The sequence below is a fragment of the Drosophila takahashii genome, chromosome 3R (genome assembly GCF_030179915.1).
Source record: "Drosophila takahashii strain IR98-3 E-12201 chromosome 3R, DtakHiC1v2, whole genome shotgun sequence".
Lineage (NCBI taxonomy): Eukaryota > Metazoa > Arthropoda > Insecta > Diptera > Drosophilidae > Drosophila > Drosophila takahashii.
This window is the reverse complement of record NC_091681.1, coordinates 35,318,768-35,336,253: the sequence shown is the minus strand read 5'-3', so window position 1 is coordinate 35,336,253 and position 17,486 is coordinate 35,318,768. Positions and strand designations below refer to the sequence as shown.

Here is a 17,486-nt window from a genome sequence, read left to right as displayed (position 1 = left end):
AAAATCTCCTTTTTCGGGCCCCGGCTGGCGCACAAATATTTATTCAAGTGTTAAAGTGTCTGCCGCGCAAAAAGTGTTTTCTTTTTGAGCACTCACTCTGCGAGTTTCCCCTGCTGATTCTTTTTTTGGTATTTTTTATTTGTTCGTTCGTTTTATATTTAAAAATTTCATTGGCCCCGACGACAAAGGCCGTCAATCTTTGCGTTCTGTCTGCAAAAAACCCCACCCCATCGCCAGTCCCATGAAAAATTAGACACCTTATGCATCTTTGCATTGAAAAGTTTTCCCCGGCTAGGGAAAACATCATTTTCATACACAATCAATCCTTGTAATTGGCCGTTACGCGCTTTTTTCTAGTTTTTCCCATGAAAAACGTAGCGCTAAATGAAACTGCAAAGAAGGCAAAAAGAAAAGAAAAGCGACGCCATTTTTTTCGCGGCCGAAAATCAAAGAGCAGATGAGAAAAGCAAAACTCACGCACAGCAAAAGGGAAATGCCAGAGAAAAGTTTAATTTCACTAATCACAGCAGAGTAATTACGTGGAAAATGAATTTTTTCTTTCCGCCCCAGAAGGAAGTTGCGGATGAAAAACTTGGAATGGAAAGGTACCGAAACTTCGGGGCAAACAAATAACTGGCAATTTGTACGTTTTAATTTTTGTGTGCATTTTGGGAAAAATTTTCAATTTTACTTTGCTTATTAATCAAACGGAAAAGCTGCCAGAAGTCGAAAGGTTTCTTGGGGGAAATAATAACAAGAGGTCAAGGAACTTTCAATTTTCAATTGAGGGAGTTACAAATATAAGTATATGTTGTGTTAAATAAAATGAAATATTATTTAGAAAAAGTATAAATGCAATTTTATCGTATTTAAAAATACCTATCAAAATGTATCAAAAATGCTAGATGGCTCCAGTAGCTTTAATGACTGCATATCTTCATCTCCCTCGCACTCATACGCTAGGTAACGCGTATCCGATAGTCGACGTTCTCGACTATAGCGTTCTCTCATGCGTAAATCAAAGTCGTAAGTTGAATTGTGATTTGGCTGATTCAAGGCCGCTTATCACATCGTAATATGGAACGTTATTTACTTTTCTATGCCACTTATCGCAGAGCAAAAGTTGTGGCCCTGCGAGCTCACATTTTGTTGGAGATTTTTAATCTCCAAAAGTTTCAGTTGAAATAATTTATTTAAAAACTTTCATGTGAGGAGCCCTCACAGTTTTAATTTGGGCATATAAATAATGATCGTTTTGCAAAAAGCTGACATTATAAATTTGTGTTCTGAATCAAACAGTCGATCCAAAGTTTAAACAGAAGAGCGTACCAAATCGGTTCATAAACATGGAATTATTCCAAAAGAACTTAGTTAGTCTACTGATTTTCTTGCTTATACTAATAATTCGGACAAAAGGCGCTGATGTCATCACCAATTACGAAAGTGATTACCTAGTGTCCTATGCGAATCGTATGAAATCCGGGATGAACTTGAGTGCGGATCCTTGTGACGACTTTTACGAGTACTCTTGTGGAAATTATCGTTGGAGCGCCGAGCTGTTATACAGAATGTTGCACACTTGGGAAGGTGACTACAGCTTAAAATACCTCGAGGACAAGATGGAACATTTATTGGGCAGTATTGATCTGGCGGAGTCCCTCAATGTGTCTAGCGAACTGAAGCTGGCCCAAAGGTTCTACAACGCCTGTCTGAAAGCTGATCTCCATCCATTTCCTGCTGCTGATCCACACTATCTCACACTCATTCGTTCGATCGGAGGCTTTCCCGCTGTGGATGGAGCCAACTGGAATGCCTCCACCTTCAGCTGGTTCAACATGAGCGCCCACTTAATCAACTACGGGGCAGAGGGTCTGATAGACGATTATTTCGATTGGAAATTTCCTTTTCAGCCTAAGCTTTGTTACGAACGCATTGGTTTTGAAGAATACGGGAACTCGATTCCGAACGACGAGGAACGAATGAGCGGTTACCTGAGGTCCTTTCAGTTGCCGGAGGATAAAATTTCGGAAGTGGTCGCCGGTGTGTTTGCATTCCGGAAAGAAGCGTGGTCCATAGATCACGAGCGACAGCCAGGAAACTGCGAAGCCTTCGAGGCCAAGTACTTCGAGATCGTTTGGGACGGGGATAAGATCGTTTGGAACAAGGATCAACAAAGAAAAGACGAGGACTGTTCTTACTACGTTGTAGAGTTGGACAAGGTATGTGCCCGTCATCCAGAGGCGGTGGCCAATTATCTGGCCATGAAGCTGCTGCGCGCATTGGATGCCAAACTCCGCAACTCTGAAGAACAAAAACAGTATTGCAAGAATGAACTGCAGATCTCAATACCGTTCCTCTTCAGCAAACTATTTTTGGCGGTGAGTTAAAAAGAAAAAATTAAATAAAATTTAGGAGTTAAAGAAATCATTTCCTTACAGGATCACATTCCTAAGAAAATAAAGTTGGAAGTGTCGGAAATTGTGGAGGAAGTACGGAATAGTCTGCGCAGATCGCTGGACAAAAAAGGAGCGGATTTGATTTGGGGAAAGTCTCGAAAAATTCTCCGGGAATTCCCCTTCAACTTTACCCAGGTCAACTGGTATGCGGATCGGGTAATCTCGGAGATTGGTAGCCTGGAAGTAGTTGACGATAGTTACGCTGCCATCAATATAATTATGCGACGCCTTTTTGTTAAAAGCAGTAGATACACCGCTCGTCACTCCATGGACCTCCCCATATCGTCCAAGTCACCTGAACACATGTTGGGTAAATTTTACGACTTCGACAGATATTTGCAACCACCCGTTTACCACCCCACTTGGCCAGTATCCTTCAAATTCGGGGCCTTGGGTAGTTTTATTGCGCGACACGCCTACATAAATAATGAGGGCTATTACGATGAACATGACAAACAAATGGAAACAGATAAATTGCGATTGGCATTCTCTGCCTATAAAAGCCACATTAAGCACCTTGTAGACGATCATAAGCAGGATAGGATCAACGAGACGATGCCAGGACTTGACTTGTCGCCGGATCAGCTATTCTTTCTGGGAGCCACTCACATCTTTTGCGCCGACTCCGAACCCAAAGCTAAGGAAATAGCTCTTGACTCCTTATCGGGAAACGAAGAGTTCCTTCAGGCCTTCAATTGTCCTGCAGAATCTCGCATGCGTCCTGTTTGGTATAGGAGACATTAAAACTTAAAATTTGTATTCATTAAATAAAGTAAAACACCTTGATCCTGATTTACATTTTAATAATTTTTTAATAATTTTAGTCGAAAGGTTTCTGAGGGGAAACAATAACAAGAGGTCAAGGAAATTTCAACTTTCAATTTAGGGAGCTACACATATAAGTATAAGTTGTGCTAAGTAAAATGAAATATATTTCTTAAATTTAAAAAACTATTAACAAGTTATTTTAGTTTGGAAGTCCATGGTTTATTTAGAAAAAGTATAAATGCAATTTTGTTGTGTTTAAAAATACCTCAAAATATATCAACATTTTTTAAATCGCACCATTTATTTAAAAGTTATGAGCAATAATTGAAACAGCCGCTAGATGTAGCCAATACAAATTTCAACAGCCGCTAGATGGCGCCACTAGCTTTGATAACTGCATATCTACATCTCCCTCGCACTCCCTTCAGCTGAGTAACGGGTATCTCGACTACAGCGTTCTCTCTTGTTCATATCGAAGTCTTAAGTTGAATTAGGATTGGGCTTATTCAAGGCCGTTTATCACATCGGAATATGGAACGTTATATACTTTTCTATGCCACTTATCGCAGAGAAAAAATTGTGGCCCTGCAAAACGCTCAGGCTCGCATTTTTTGGTACATAAGTATTTTTTTTCTCCACAAGTTTCTTTTGAAATAATTTAAAAATGGAGCCCTCCCTGTTAAAATTTGGGCATATAAATAGTGATTGTTTTGCAAAAAGCTGACAGTATAAATTTGAGTTCTGAATTAAACAGTCGATCCAAAGTTTAAACAGAAGGTCGTACCAAATCTGTATCAAATCATATATTAACATGGAATTATTCCAGAAGAACTTAGTTAGACTACTGATTTTCGTGCTTTTACTAATATTTCCGACAAAGAGCGCTAAGAATGTCATCGCCAATTACGAAAGTGATTACCTAGTGTCCTATGTGAACGATATGAAATCCGGCATGAACTTGAGTGTGGATCCTTGTGACGACTTCTACGAGTACTCCTGTGGAAATTATCGCTGGAGCGCCCGCCTGTTATGGAGAATGTTGGGATCTTGGCAAGGTGACTACAGCACAATATACCTGGAGGACAGGATGGAACATTTGTTGGGCAAGATGGATTTGGCGGAGTCCCTCAATGTGTCCAAGGAACTAAAGCTGGCCCAAAGGTTCTACAACGCCTGTTTGGCAGCCGATCTCTATCCATTTCCTGCTGCTGATCCGCACTATCTTACCCTCATTCGGTCGATCGGAGGTTTTCCTGCGGTGGATGGAGCCAATTGGAATGCCTCCAACTTTAGTTGGTTCAACATGAGCGCCCACTTGATCAACTACGGGGCTGAGGGCCTGATAGACGAATATTTCGAATGGAAATTTCCCTTTCAGCCCAAGATTCGTGCCGCACGGATGGGTTTTGAAAAATACGTCAACTCTAGACCGAATGACGAGGAACGAATGAGCGGTTACCTAAGGTCCTTTCATTTGCCAGAGGATAAAATTGCAGGTGTGATCGCCGGGGTGCTTGCATTCTGGAAAGAAGCGAGATCCATAGATTACGAGGACCAACCAGGAAACTGCGAAGCCTTCGAGGCCAAGTACTTCGAGATCGTTTGGGGTGGGGATAAGATCGTTTGGAACAAGGACCAACCAAGGGAAGACGCAGACTGTAATTTCTACTTCGTGGAGTTGGACAAATTGTGTGCCCGTCATCCAGAGGCGGTGGCCAATTATCTGGCCATGAAGCTGCTGCGCGCATTGGATGCCAAACTCCGCAACTCCGGAGAACAAAAGCAGTATTGCATGGATGAACTGCAGATCTCAATGCCATTCCTCTTTAGCAAACTCTTTTTGGCTGTGAGTAAAAAAAAATTAAACTTAATTAAGAATGAAAGATATAATATTCTTACAGAACCACATTCCTGAGAAAATAAGGTTGGAAGTGTCCGAAATTGTGGAGGAAGTGTGGAATACGCTGAGCAGTTCGCTGGACGAAGCCGATCGGCTGAACAATTTTCACAAGTCTCGAAAAGTTCTGTGGGAATTTCCCTTCAACTTTTCCAAGGTCAACTCGTTTGCGGATCGGGTAATCTCGGAGATTGGTCGCCTGGAAATAGTGGACGATAGTTTCGCTGCCACCAATATAAACATTCAACGCCTTTTTGTTAACAGCAGTAGATACAGCGCTCGTCACTCCATGGACCTCCCCATATCGTCCAAGTCACCTGAACACATGTTGGGTAAATTTTACGACTTCGACAGATATTTGCAACCACCCGTTTACCACCCCACTTGGCCAGTATCCTTCAAATTCGGGGCCTTGGGTAGTTTCGTTGCGCGACAGGCCCACATAAATAGTAAGATATATTATGACAGATTTGACACACGAATAGAAAGAGATAAATTGCGGCTGGCATTCTCTGCCTATAAAAGCCACATTAAGCACCTTCTAGAGGATCATAAGCAGGATAGGATTAACGAAACGATGCCAGGCCTTGACTTGTCGCCGGATCAGCTATTCTTTCTGGGAGCCACTCACATCTTTTGCGCCGACTCCGAATACGATGCTAAGCGAATAGCTCTTACATCCTTATCGAGAAACGAAGAATTCCTGCAGGCCTTCAGTTGTCCGGCAGGATCTGGCATGCGTCGTGTGTAAATTTTAAATAAAATTTAAAATATGTCTTGATTAAATAAAATAAAAACACCTTTATTCTCACTTAGATTTGAATAATTATTTATAATTATAATTTATAATTAATTAGAACTTAAAAGTTTTGCTTATAGAATTTTGTAGCTCTACAAAAAGTTTCTTATTATTTATTTGAATCTCTTTGAAAACCGTTATTTTAAAGTGAAAGGCTTTCCGACATTTAAAGTATCTGCTTATTAATCAACGAGGCTGTCAGAAACACAAAGGTTTCTCAAGAGAATGGAGACCGGAGCAAAGTAAGGGGGTCAGACAAGTTTGAGCTGCGGATTGTTAGACACTTTCGAGTGATCCAAGAATCCAGGGGCAGAGATGGGTGGTAAGAAGGAGAGACACTTGTTAGTGCCACGTCTGCGGCACACATGGCTTTTCTCCGTCCGATGAGTTTCCCACATTTTCGTCACCCGCTCTCGTTGGACGGGGTGGGGTGCACATAAATCGCTTGGAAAACTAAACACGCAATTCGAGAGTCTAATAAAGTTGCGCAAACAAATGATGCGGTGGCCCCTGGAACACCGAAGTGGAGCATGAGTATCTCACATACCCATTCCATTTTTAGGCCCCCTAATGCACGAAACAGGGACAAAGATACGGGATACTACAGATACAGATACATTCTATGCCACTTCCCCTTCAATAAGTAGACTTTTTTTAATTGCATCGGGCGAGGCAAAGTGTTAAAGAGTTTATGTGCAACATTTACAGGGGGGCGGGACACCATTTCCCAGACACACTCACACAATTATAAATGCAATAAAATACTCTTCAAGCGAAACTCATAAATTTCCAAAAGCATTCGTATATACCGAACCTTGATGGCGACACACCCATCTACCCATTAGTTATCCCCCTTTACCCTTCCCTTCCGGATCCGTGAGAAATTCCGTGCGACAGGAGCACCCCTTTCGGAGCTTAGAGCCAAGAGTTAATCACACCAGATGTTAATGGGTTTATGGAGATGTTCGCTATATGGTATGGCATATCCCCAGCAAGGTGACATCATCATCAGTTTTACACACAGAAAGAGAAACGGAATTTCTAAGTGGATCTTGGAATATTAAGATTGAATTTATTCATTGTCTTAAGACTTTAAAAATATCTTTAAATTATTTATAATGTTTTAAGGATACACTCATACAAACTTTTGACACTTCAAGTTAATTTGAATAATTTGATATTTCTTATTTAACTTTTAAATTATTTATTTTCATAAATATTAATATTTATACAGAGTTCAAATATTATCTTCAGTGCACCCAAATGAGTTAAGATTCCTTGACTCACTTCATTTGCTTATTTGTTTTTGGCGCTGTTGAATGATTTGCGAGGGACAAAAATGGCAATTTCAGTTCAGTGTCGGATGTCTACAAATCTACAAATATATGTACATAGTATATCTGCATATGTGGCAGCCGTGATCTGTGATGATAATTATCCATTGAATCGCAACTAATCTCCCGGGGAAGCCGCTCAGTCTGAGTGTAAGTAGTGCAATCAATTACTGGCCACAATTGCCGGCTATGCACATGCCGCATATATGGGAAATATAGGGAAAATATACCACCGAGTGGTTCCAAAAATAAAGTAAGGCAGCCCAGAGAGAGCGGAACCACTCCTCACAGTCCGGTTCGATGGGGCCTTCCACTTTCCACTCTGCGCACATGGAAAATAAATTGCCAAACAAATATCAACATGACAAATTGATTAATTCATGTTATTATTCCACTGATGGTGCTTCCTCTCGAATGTGTCTCGGAAAAAGGCGGCATATTTAGTTTTTAGTTCTAGTCACACATTAACCAAATGAAAATTCGGTGTTGACGCATTTGTTTTTCCCACTCCGCCCAAGGAAAAGGCGACAAATGAGCCAGGCGGTCGGCAGCTGACAAGAAAAACAGGGACAACAAGTACACCAAAGAGCGATATGTGGAAATGGAAAAGAAAAGAAAATGTAAATGAAAATGGAGACATTGAGCACGTTGCTACATTTGTCAACGATTTCCATATGGCAAAAGTCCACCACCGACCGAACGACCATCTCTTCTATTGGAATTTTAATGATGCGCGAAATGTTAATTTTTCATCTTGATCGCCTCGAGTTCCGTCAGCCTTCGTTCTTCGTTCCCATTTCCCAGCCACTTAATGAGCCGGCGGCTGAGTCATCCGCGCTGGCTTTCAATTAACGTTGATCACCTCAATTGAGGCACGTCGCCGTTAATGGCACCGAAAAAAAATATGGGTACCTACGGGGCAACTATAAGAAATCAATTGAAATATCCTGTTTTAAAAGTATAAGTTTTTTATAATTATTTCATTGCACCATAAGACGGGAAGTAAATGAAATAGGATGATAAGCTAAGGATCTAACATTTTTTACAAGCGCAGAGAACGGCCCAAATGTCTTTCTTTGCATAATAAAACTTGTACAACCAATATAAGTTGCTTATAAAAGCTTCAAAACGGGAAGTATATGAAATAATATGAAAAGCTAAAGAGCTAACATTTTTAAGAAGCACAGAAAACGGCTCACATGCCTTTCTCTGCGCTTCTCAATATTTAGTGTGATTTGGGATGATAAAAACTCTACAGCAAATATAAATTCCTTATAAAAGCTTTAATATTTTATAGGTATTTTCCCCCAGTGTTTGATTGTCCCCCTTTATATCGGCCAATTAAGGAATATAGTTGCTCTACCTCCTCCAACTTCGTCAGCAGCAGCAGTTGGCCCGAGATGTGGGTACATTCCTATGTCTCTGTGCCTGTGCAGGGTGCATCGCGACCCGACTTGGCCATATAATTCCTGCTAATTGAACCGAATGGCTAGAGCAAATATTAAGTTACACCCTCTCGAGTGGCGGCGAGGTGAGTTAAGGAAGAACTTTACGAGTAAAACCAGCAGATCTCGAGAGGGTCGCGTGTTTAATAATAATTTCTTTGGAATATGTTTATGGTAAGCCGTGGTCTAATTAAAATCAATTGCCTTAATTGGAAGTACAACAAAGGCAAGGAACTCTGTTCTTCGGCTGCCCCGAGTTCTCTTCTACTTTCCGCACTATCGACACATGAAGGTAGCAATTTGATCGCCGGCATTATTTATGGGGCCCCGCCGAAAGTTCTTTGGAGCGTGGAAAAGAGCCGAAAAGCCATAAATCAGCATCACTAGGAGTATCAAATTGGCATAAATCTATAGAGCCAAGAACTATATATATGGCTTGCATGTTAATTTTTCAAAATGCCGCGACAGTTGCTGCTGGTAATTGCGAACTTGGCAAGTGCCATATATTATATTATTTGGCCAAAACACTTGATATACGACCGGGCCAATGATAAATCTCAGACGATAGTTTGGCCCTTTATTCTAGACCCACACTTTGTGTGGGCTTCTGTTCTTGGCCACAGAGTCGCCAGCTTGGAGAATCCGCAAATATCCCTTTTTTTCTGTTCTGCTTATCTTGGCCCAAACAATTCATACAAATATCCTCGGCATTATTTCATATGCAATTCTGTTTATTGGCCTGCAATCCTCTGCCAATTGTCTTGCATCGTAAATTATGTAAATTGTTTTGAGAATACACTCCGTTGGCAGTTTAATTAGCTGACATGATATGCTTCGGGGAACTGCAGCCAAATGGAGTGGGTAGTATTTGTCATTTCTTAAAATTATTGTTTGAAATAACTCCTAAACAATTCTGAAAGCAAAGCATATCTTAGATATATATTTATATTTATATTTATAATTTAAATAAAATTTAGAAATCACATTTACATTTTGTTGTAGTGGTTTCTATAAATATATTCCCCGTTTTCCACCCAAAAACCCTATAAAAAACACAAAAAAATTCAAATTGAGAACGAAATAAACAAATAAATTGCTCATTTTAACGAAACACATAAAACCTCTAGAAAAAAGTATTTGCTTATTCTACACTTAATATTTCATCGCGAACTTCAACCTCAATTATGAAAATGAAAGTGAACGCGACCTACCCACCCCCGAAAAAAACGGAAAGGAAAGGAAAAACCCCAAAGGCAAACCACTCCACCCCGTAGGCAATATTTCGTGGACAAAAACCGGGTGAACATACCTCAACTCGGGCATTTTAAAATGGTTCAACGCACTTGCGGGTATGAGAGCAACGAGAATATGCACATAACATTAAATGGGTTCACTTACGGATAGGATACACCCGTTTCAGTGGGTTTACGGGGATAGTAGTGAACATCACATCATATGTGTGGAAAATGTACGACAGCGCGCGGGGCGAAAAAGAAAACAAATTTCAATTTAGCTTAAAGATTTTGCACATAAAATTTGTAACACTCAATTAGTTTAAACGACAACGGAAAATGTTGCCAGACCGAGTCATAACAATAGCTAGTAGTAGCTACCCCTCTTTCTTTTTTTCCACACAGAAAAAAATTTGATTTGAAATATGTTAATTTCAATGATTAATGTTAATATCAAATTTATAATTCAAACATATCAACTTGATATTATATTATTTCAAAAAACCAAATACCAAATGTATTACTTGTTGAAAAAAGATTGTAAAATAAGATAAACATATCCTTATTCATATCAATATTATGTTGATCTTGATCTTAAAAAACTATTATATTAACCTGCACATATCAATCTGATCTTTTGACAATTTCTTTTCTGTGTAGCTACCTCTCTATCTTTTTTTCTCCAGCTGGTTCTTGGTTATTTTTAGAGGTCCTGGATAAATCGCATAAATGCGGCGACGTATGAATTTCGCTTAATATGATTAGTGAGCAGACCCAGCCACACCCCCCGAAAAAATGTATCCTTGATATGTGAGGTACTACAAGTGCACTAATGGAGTGAATTCGGGGGAGGTATAAGGATATTTACGCTGCATACTTGCGGCTTACATCATTATGATGAAGATAGAGTGTAAGGATGGTGGGTGGTGCTTCCAATAACAGCCTCGAAATCAATTTAATTTCGCTAATGTTGTGTAATACTAAAATCGTTTACGCTTCTGTGCCATTCAAGTGGGATTGCCCGATTAGAAACAAATGCTCTATTCGTAAGTTCTTATAGGGGGGGTTTGGAAAAATCGCAGCTGGTCGAGGTGGGTCAGTCAGTCAATCACCGAAAGGACCAAATCTTTATTAATTCTGATCGATGAGCTTCGAGCTCTCGAGTCCTTTTGCAGTTGCAACAATCAAATGATTGAGCGCTTACAACAAAAGCTCTCTCGATTCTCTGGCGAAATGGAGAATGGAGAATGGGCACTTTTAGCTCATACAAATTCGACAGCTGAAAGCGTTTCCGTTTCCGTTTGCTTGTCTCTGTTTGTCCATACATCTCCCCTTGTTTTTGGCCCCCAGATATTCCACCTCTACGGTCCTATAGCCACTACTACTACTACTGTCCATCGATGGTGCAATGAAGCGCGTTTATTTGCTGCTCGTAATTTATTTACTGCCCAACTCCGTGCACTTCGATTCCATTCGGATAGATCCATTCAAACGTCTCCTCTGTGTGTCCACTCGCTCACTGCAACTTGTTAGTTAAATATTGCCAGAAGCTGCAACTCTTCTTGTGAATTCACTGGGAAAAAATGTGGTAAATTAACTAAAAATGGCTACCTCTTTAAATATAAATCTCTTTTTATCATTTTAAGAATTTGTACCAAATATTTATTTAAAATAACTATATTAAAATAAAATCTATAATTTAGGAGAAAAATCTGAATTAATCTAATCAAATTATTTAAGGATTTGTCAATAACAAAAATTAGCAATAGTTTTAGCTAGCTTATGATAAAATTTTTTGTTAGTAACTTAAGTTTTTCACCATTATAAATTTCAAGAAGTAAGAGCAAAGAGTCCTTTAAAATTAGCTACAATTTTTCGAGTGCACTGCCTGCAAGTGATAAATTAATCGCTACATCAGTTTTTAATTCCGTGTTGCTGGCGATTTATCTTGGGCTTCATGCGTTGAGTCGTTTCAAACACTGGGGCAAGGTTTTTCATGAATAGATAGAGAGACAGAGAAAGAGAGATGGTAGGGGAAAAATAGAAAGAGACAGGGTTTTCAATGAAAGCCAGGCTGTGGCTAAAATACAGTGATCCCTCACTCTAGGCAACCTTTAGCCCCTTCCCCCGCACCAAACTGTTTAAAATGATGTATGGCACAAAATTTGACAAATGTACAAAAATGAGTCATGAGTTCGCGGGGCAAACAGAAAGCGTTTGTTTGGTGTTGCTGTTGTGCTCTCGATGTTGCTGATGTGCATCATGTTGCTGCTGCTGTTGCTGTTGCTGCCTGGCTGCACTATTTACTGTTGACTTTTTCATGTACTGGCTGTTGCTGCTTTTGTTGGCGTTATCCGTAAAACAAACACAAACTGGCGGAGAAGATGGAGCCGCTGCTTACACATGTTTTGCGAAATATTATAAGGGGAATGGGTCTGGAGCCTGGCGCCGTAATTAATCATTTATGGTTTACCTTAACGCAGAGCTCAGTTTGCAGCAGGCAAAGAGACCCCTTCCATTTTGCACATTAAAATCTGCTTGGCTTTAAACAAATTGTATGGAGACAAAGAAATAAACAAACTGTTTATATAGGAAATTAATTACATTAAAGTATTAGAATTTATTTTTAAAGCGAGAAAATATTGAATAAGTACCTACAATTTATTAAATATCAATTCCTATTTAATAAATATTCCACAAAGGTATAACAAAACTTAAACTTGGAAGTTTATACACACTGGTAAAAAAAAAATGGTAAATGTCACTATTTTACCATTGTTTCAATTATTTTTCCCAGCGAAATAGATCCTAACATGAAAATAGTAAAATCGTATATGGCGCATAGTTAATAATGTTTTAAATATTTTTATAGTAAATTCAAAGATTTTTGTATTTGATTTGACTATTTTTTTATCCAGAATCTTGTAATAATAATTTACAAATTTGTTTTTTTTTTCGAGTGAGCGCCTAAAGTATTTACTTTAATTTTGAAATGCAGTTATTTATTGTCATTACAATCAAAAATATTACTGTGAACTTAAAAGAGCATTCTGCCTCGATAGAAAATAATATGGGCATGGCTCAGGGGTCAAGGGCTAGGTTCTGATACTATTTTGTGCTCGGGGGTACCAGGTTCAAGTCCCGCTGACACCACAACTTATTTTTTTTTTTTTTGTGATTAGTAATTCTTACAACTTTTTTAATACAATATTGTTCTTATAAATGTTAAGGAAATGTTAAATACGCTTCTTAAAAACTTTTTACTTACTCTGCCTCAGACGGTTTCGAACCGGGGTCCTCTCGCGTCAGAGGTAGATGCCTTACCCATTGATCCATCGCACCATGTTACGCGCGAGAGGATAAGTTCAACTTAAATGTAAAGTTAACACGATCCATAACACATATAACTTTTTAAAACTAAAAATGCTACTTTTCACTCATACATTTTATGGAAATTTAATTTAATATTATTTGAATCTTGACTTTCAAAATAATTGTGTCAAATAAACTTTTTATTCAAAATAAATTGCGAAAATATTTAACCGGATCAGAAAAAACATTGATTAAGCTATGTATATAACTTACTATTTACAATACTAAAAACTACTATTGCGACTTTGGTTTTCAACATCAGTAATATCATTTCAAATATAATTCCCTTCGATTTTATTATTTTTATATTTAAATGAAGGTTTAAATATGCTTTTTATTAAAATCAATGATTTATTTATTTGATTTAACTATGAAAAGTAGTAAATGAAATCAACTAAAAAAATATTTGATTTTACTATGCGTTTTTTTTACCAGTGCATGCTTTTCGGCTTTCTTTAGTTTTAACTCGTAAAGATTTCGAGTTTATATTTATAATTAACTAATAAGGTACTTTAAAATATTAAATAATTGTTTAGTGAATAAATTAAATAAAATCTTTTGGAAAAATAAATGTATTTGAATTACTGAAAGATCATATAATTAAATCCAATCGAGTGAAATTGAAACTAGTGTCACTGGGCTGTCAGAAAATAGCTAACGCTCCCGAGCTCCGAGCCCAGTCCCTCGTCTCGCGTAGACTTATCAACAGCGTCTGGGAAATCAAGCTCCGGACTTTTTGTACAGCGTTTGGTGATCCGTGTGTCCTTGGTGTGAGGTTTGAGGTGCAAACTGGTCTAGTGTGTAGGTGCATATATTTTTGAAGGTTCGTGATAAGGGCTCGAAGACCATGGCCAATCGATCCAACCAGCGGGACCGCGAGTTCAACCGTGATAATAACAATACTAGCAACAGCAATAATACTGGCAATAACAATCGCGATAATCGGGACTTTAATCGAGATGGTGGCGGCGGCAGTCGAGACAACAATCGGGATAATCGTGACAATCGCAATATCCGCGATAGTCGTGGCAATTTTCGTGACTTTCGCAATCGTGACAACAGAGATCGCGATCGTCAGCGTCAAGTGCCCACGGAACCTCCTTTCATCGCCTATGTGGGCAATCTGCCCAAGGGTCTCGTTCAGGGCGATGTGATGAAGATCTTCTCGGACTTTGAGGTGAAGAATGTGCGGCTAATCAAGGATCGAGAGACGGACGAATTTAAGGGCTATGGCTATGTGGAGTTTGAGACATTGGCTCAACTGAAGAGAGCTTTATCCTGCAATGGACGCATCAAGTTGGATAATTTTTCAGCGCCTCTGCGCATCGATATAGCTGATCATCGTCGACAGGCACCGGGTTCTAGCAGCATGGGTGGTGCCGGAGGACCAGGTGGCTCCCAAGGTCAAGAAAGAGGAGGTGGTGGTGGAAGAGGAGGTGGTAACGGGAATGGTAACGGCAATGGAAATCCCTACTACCAAAGACGCAACTATCGGCGGGACGACAGCGTGGGATCCCATCAGTATCGGAGGAGGGAAACGCGGAGCAGCAGCAACCACCAAATGTCCAACAGTAGCCCCACCCAGAGCACAATGTCCATGAACTACAATCGCACCACTCGCGGTGGTTATAACAACAATCGTGGTGGTGCAGGTGATCGCGGTGGTGGAAATGGTAATGGCAACGGTAATGGAAATGGCAATCGTTATCAGGGAGGAGCTCCACGTCCCAATTTCGATGACCGCGAGGGCCAGCAGTCGTCCAGCAATGGAGGATTCCAGCACAACCGGAACTTTAACTTCAATCGGTGGGTAGTATCATCATCCTCACCTAGGCCTTTACATGAATTTCAAAATAAATGTATATAATTTAAAAGCACTACAAACATTTATAGATAGTAAAATATTTTTTATAATAATTTAGAAAGAAGCTTCTTTAGCGTATGTAACATAAACGCGAATTCTTTATGATTTGCAATTAAACTAACTATAAATAACTATAATTTGTAATACTGATTGTACGTTTTTAAGTTAACAGAAATATTTAGTTTCAATAACGATGAGTGCCATGTAAATTTTTTTTAGCTTAAGTAACAAAATCGCGAGTTCTTTATGATTTAAAATTTAAGAAAATATATTTATATAATAATAATGATAAATGTCTGATCTTTAATAAATTTCCAGCACTTTCAACAACAGCACAGGCGGCGGCGGAGGAGGTGGTGTTGTAAGAAGTGGCAATCCTCAAAGGACCTTCAACGGAAATGGAGGAGGCGGCTTTGGGAATGGTAATCTAAATGGAAACGGCAACTATACGAATTTTGTGCAGAATCGCAACCGCGACCGCCGTGGTCACTACAATCCAAATAATGCTGGGAACTCCGGAAGCTACAATGGCAACACCAATGGAAGTGGAAACTTTGGCAGGGAAAACAAGAGTCCTGAAGCAGGAGTCCCGGAAACAGGATCATCGGCCATCGGTCCCTCCTCGAACAATCAATTCGGGGTACTCGACGATGATGATCGACCCAAATTGGTGCTAAAACCAAGGACAGTGACTGCGCCCATAAACTCACTGGCTGAAACAAAACAGGCTGCTCTGATTTTTGGAAAGGCCAAGCCCCGCGATGATAATTCCACTCCGGTTTCCTCACCACGCCAGGACTTGGAAGATGCCGATGTGAGTGCCCTAAACACGGCCTTGGGTGCTTCAAATACTTTCGGAGGACCTGCCCCCGGGGATCCGGATCCTGGCGTACGCGGCGACTAAATTGCACAGTCCACTTTTAAAACTCAACCATTCTGAGATGGCAGGCTAGGATCTCAGAATGGCGCGAGTTCTTTCAATAAACTTTTCACTAGGCACTTTATATTTTTATTAAATTTGTAACCAGTGATTGTTTGGTCGTGCTGTTTTGCCTTTCAAAATTTTGGACTGTAATCGCAAGCCCTTGCATTTAATATTGTATTCAAAATTAATCTTATTGTTGTAAAAGCCAAAACTTACGCTTTCATTGGGCATACAAATAAATTATAATTTAAAGAAACCAAGTATTTTGATTATGAATTTCTATACAATACAATAAAAATACTAAACTACTAAGTCACAGGGCATACCTGCGGTCACACGATCATCTTGCATATTCTTCTTTTTGTCGCTGTAAAATAACGAAAATCAGCTTTAAATTTTTAGCACTTACCCAAATCACTATGCCTAATTTTGTTTTATTTATGAGTGGCCAACCAGGAAAGGTTATTTACCTAATTGGCGGCTGATCAGCCCACGATAACCATAAGCCCGTGGCTGCCCTTGGCCACTCCAGTTTAGAGTACCCATAAATTGCAAAAGTTAATGCTCGGTGATAAAGTCGGGGGCAGGAAGATACAGATAACTCACCTCCGACAAAAAGGACACTAAGGACATTCGCGGACACTTGGCGCGGCGGCATTAACTAGTCAACTCGAACTAATTGAATTGAATGAGATTAAAGAATTTTACGCCGAAATGAAGACGTTTGGTAAGTGGCAAGTGAGGCGAGAAGCGGAAGCAGAAGGCCCTTGGTATTTATGGGCCAAGATTTACGAGCCACAACAAGTCGCGGCGGCCTGAAATTGAGCCGCACATCCTGGGCTTGTAAAGGCAAATTGGCTTAATTTCTTTTTAATTTGCTGCCGGGTTTTCCTAGCTTTTCCCTGCCACTTGCCGCTTTTCGGCCTTCTCAGGAGCTCTCGAAATGAAATTCAATTTAAAAAAGTGGAAAAAGAAAAGATGCGGATGTGAGGTGACCTGGCCACGCCTGTTTCCATTTAAAAATTTCTGCCCAATATGGAGAGCATCCTCCCCAAAGAAAAGCCAATTTACGCACGAACATTTTTTTCAATTTGCGCGGCAGAAACCGCAGTGACCCCCCGTCTAAATTTTCCCGACGACCCCCCAAACCCGCTGCACTTTATAGAAATCCCGCGGAAAATTCACGGCATTAAAGGACTTTTCTTTTATTTTGCCTTTTCTTTATTTCTTTTGAAGTTCGCCCACTGGCCGCGAGTTTTATTTGCCTTTTTTCCCCTGGCTGCCAAGGCTTTCCCGCTTTTCGCGCCGGACTTTTCCCGTTAATGTGTCACACGCACTTTATAAGCAATTGTTGTTGGTGGGGCGGGGAAAAATGGAAGAGGGCCGGAAAATGG

At 39.8% G+C, this 17,486-nt stretch overlaps 3 protein-coding genes across 3 annotated transcripts; all 3 read left to right on the top strand.

Annotated features, from left to right (window-relative positions):
- The first annotated feature begins 1,292 nt into the window (after positions 1 to 1,292).
- Positions 1,293 to 3,311, top strand: LOC108059595 (neprilysin-4-like). Its single transcript, XM_017144943.3, has 2 exons — positions 1,293 to 2,378; positions 2,439 to 3,311. Exons 1-2 carry the CDS (start codon positions 1,347 to 1,349, stop codon positions 3,198 to 3,200), a joined length of 1,794 nt encoding a protein of 597 aa, XP_017000432.2. The 5' UTR covers positions 1,293 to 1,346; the 3' UTR covers positions 3,201 to 3,311.
- Positions 3,312 to 4,035: 724 nt separating this feature from the next.
- Positions 4,036 to 5,872, top strand: LOC108059594 (neprilysin-4-like). The gene is made up of 2 exons (XM_017144942.3): positions 4,036 to 5,070; positions 5,126 to 5,872. The coding sequence occupies exons 1-2, from the start codon at positions 4,036 to 4,038 to the stop codon at positions 5,870 to 5,872; spliced, it is 1,782 nt and encodes a 593-aa protein (XP_017000431.2).
- Positions 5,873 to 13,977: 8,105 nt separating this feature from the next.
- On the top strand, positions 13,978 to 16,352 carry eIF4H2 (eukaryotic translation initiation factor 4H2). Its single transcript, XM_017144983.3, has 2 exons — positions 13,978 to 15,109; positions 15,486 to 16,352. Exons 1-2 carry the CDS (start codon positions 14,151 to 14,153, stop codon positions 16,069 to 16,071), a joined length of 1,545 nt encoding a protein of 514 aa, XP_017000472.2. The 5' UTR covers positions 13,978 to 14,150; the 3' UTR covers positions 16,072 to 16,352.
- Positions 16,353 to 17,486: the final 1,134 nt, after the last annotated feature.

Bases quoted from the DNA above. Each gene is read 5' to 3' on its own strand.
- LOC108059595 (XM_017144943.3), top strand. From the start codon at position 1,347: ATGGAATTATTCCAAAAGAACTTAGTTAGTCTACTGATTTTCTTGCTT. The intron at 2,379-2,438 runs GTGAGTTAAAAA...ATTTCCTTACAG, and splicing joins TCAGCAAACTATTTTTGGCG to GATCACATTCCTAAGAAAAT.
- LOC108059594 (XM_017144942.3), top strand. From the start codon at position 4,036: ATGGAATTATTCCAGAAGAACTTAGTTAGACTACTGATTTTCGTGCTT. The intron at 5,071-5,125 runs GTGAGTAAAAAA...ATATTCTTACAG, and splicing joins TTAGCAAACTCTTTTTGGCT to AACCACATTCCTGAGAAAAT.
- eIF4H2 (XM_017144983.3), top strand. From the start codon at position 14,151: ATGGCCAATCGATCCAACCAGCGGGACCGCGAGTTCAACCGTGATAAT. The intron at 15,110-15,485 runs GTGGGTAGTATC...ATAAATTTCCAG, and splicing joins CGGAACTTTAACTTCAATCG to CACTTTCAACAACAGCACAG.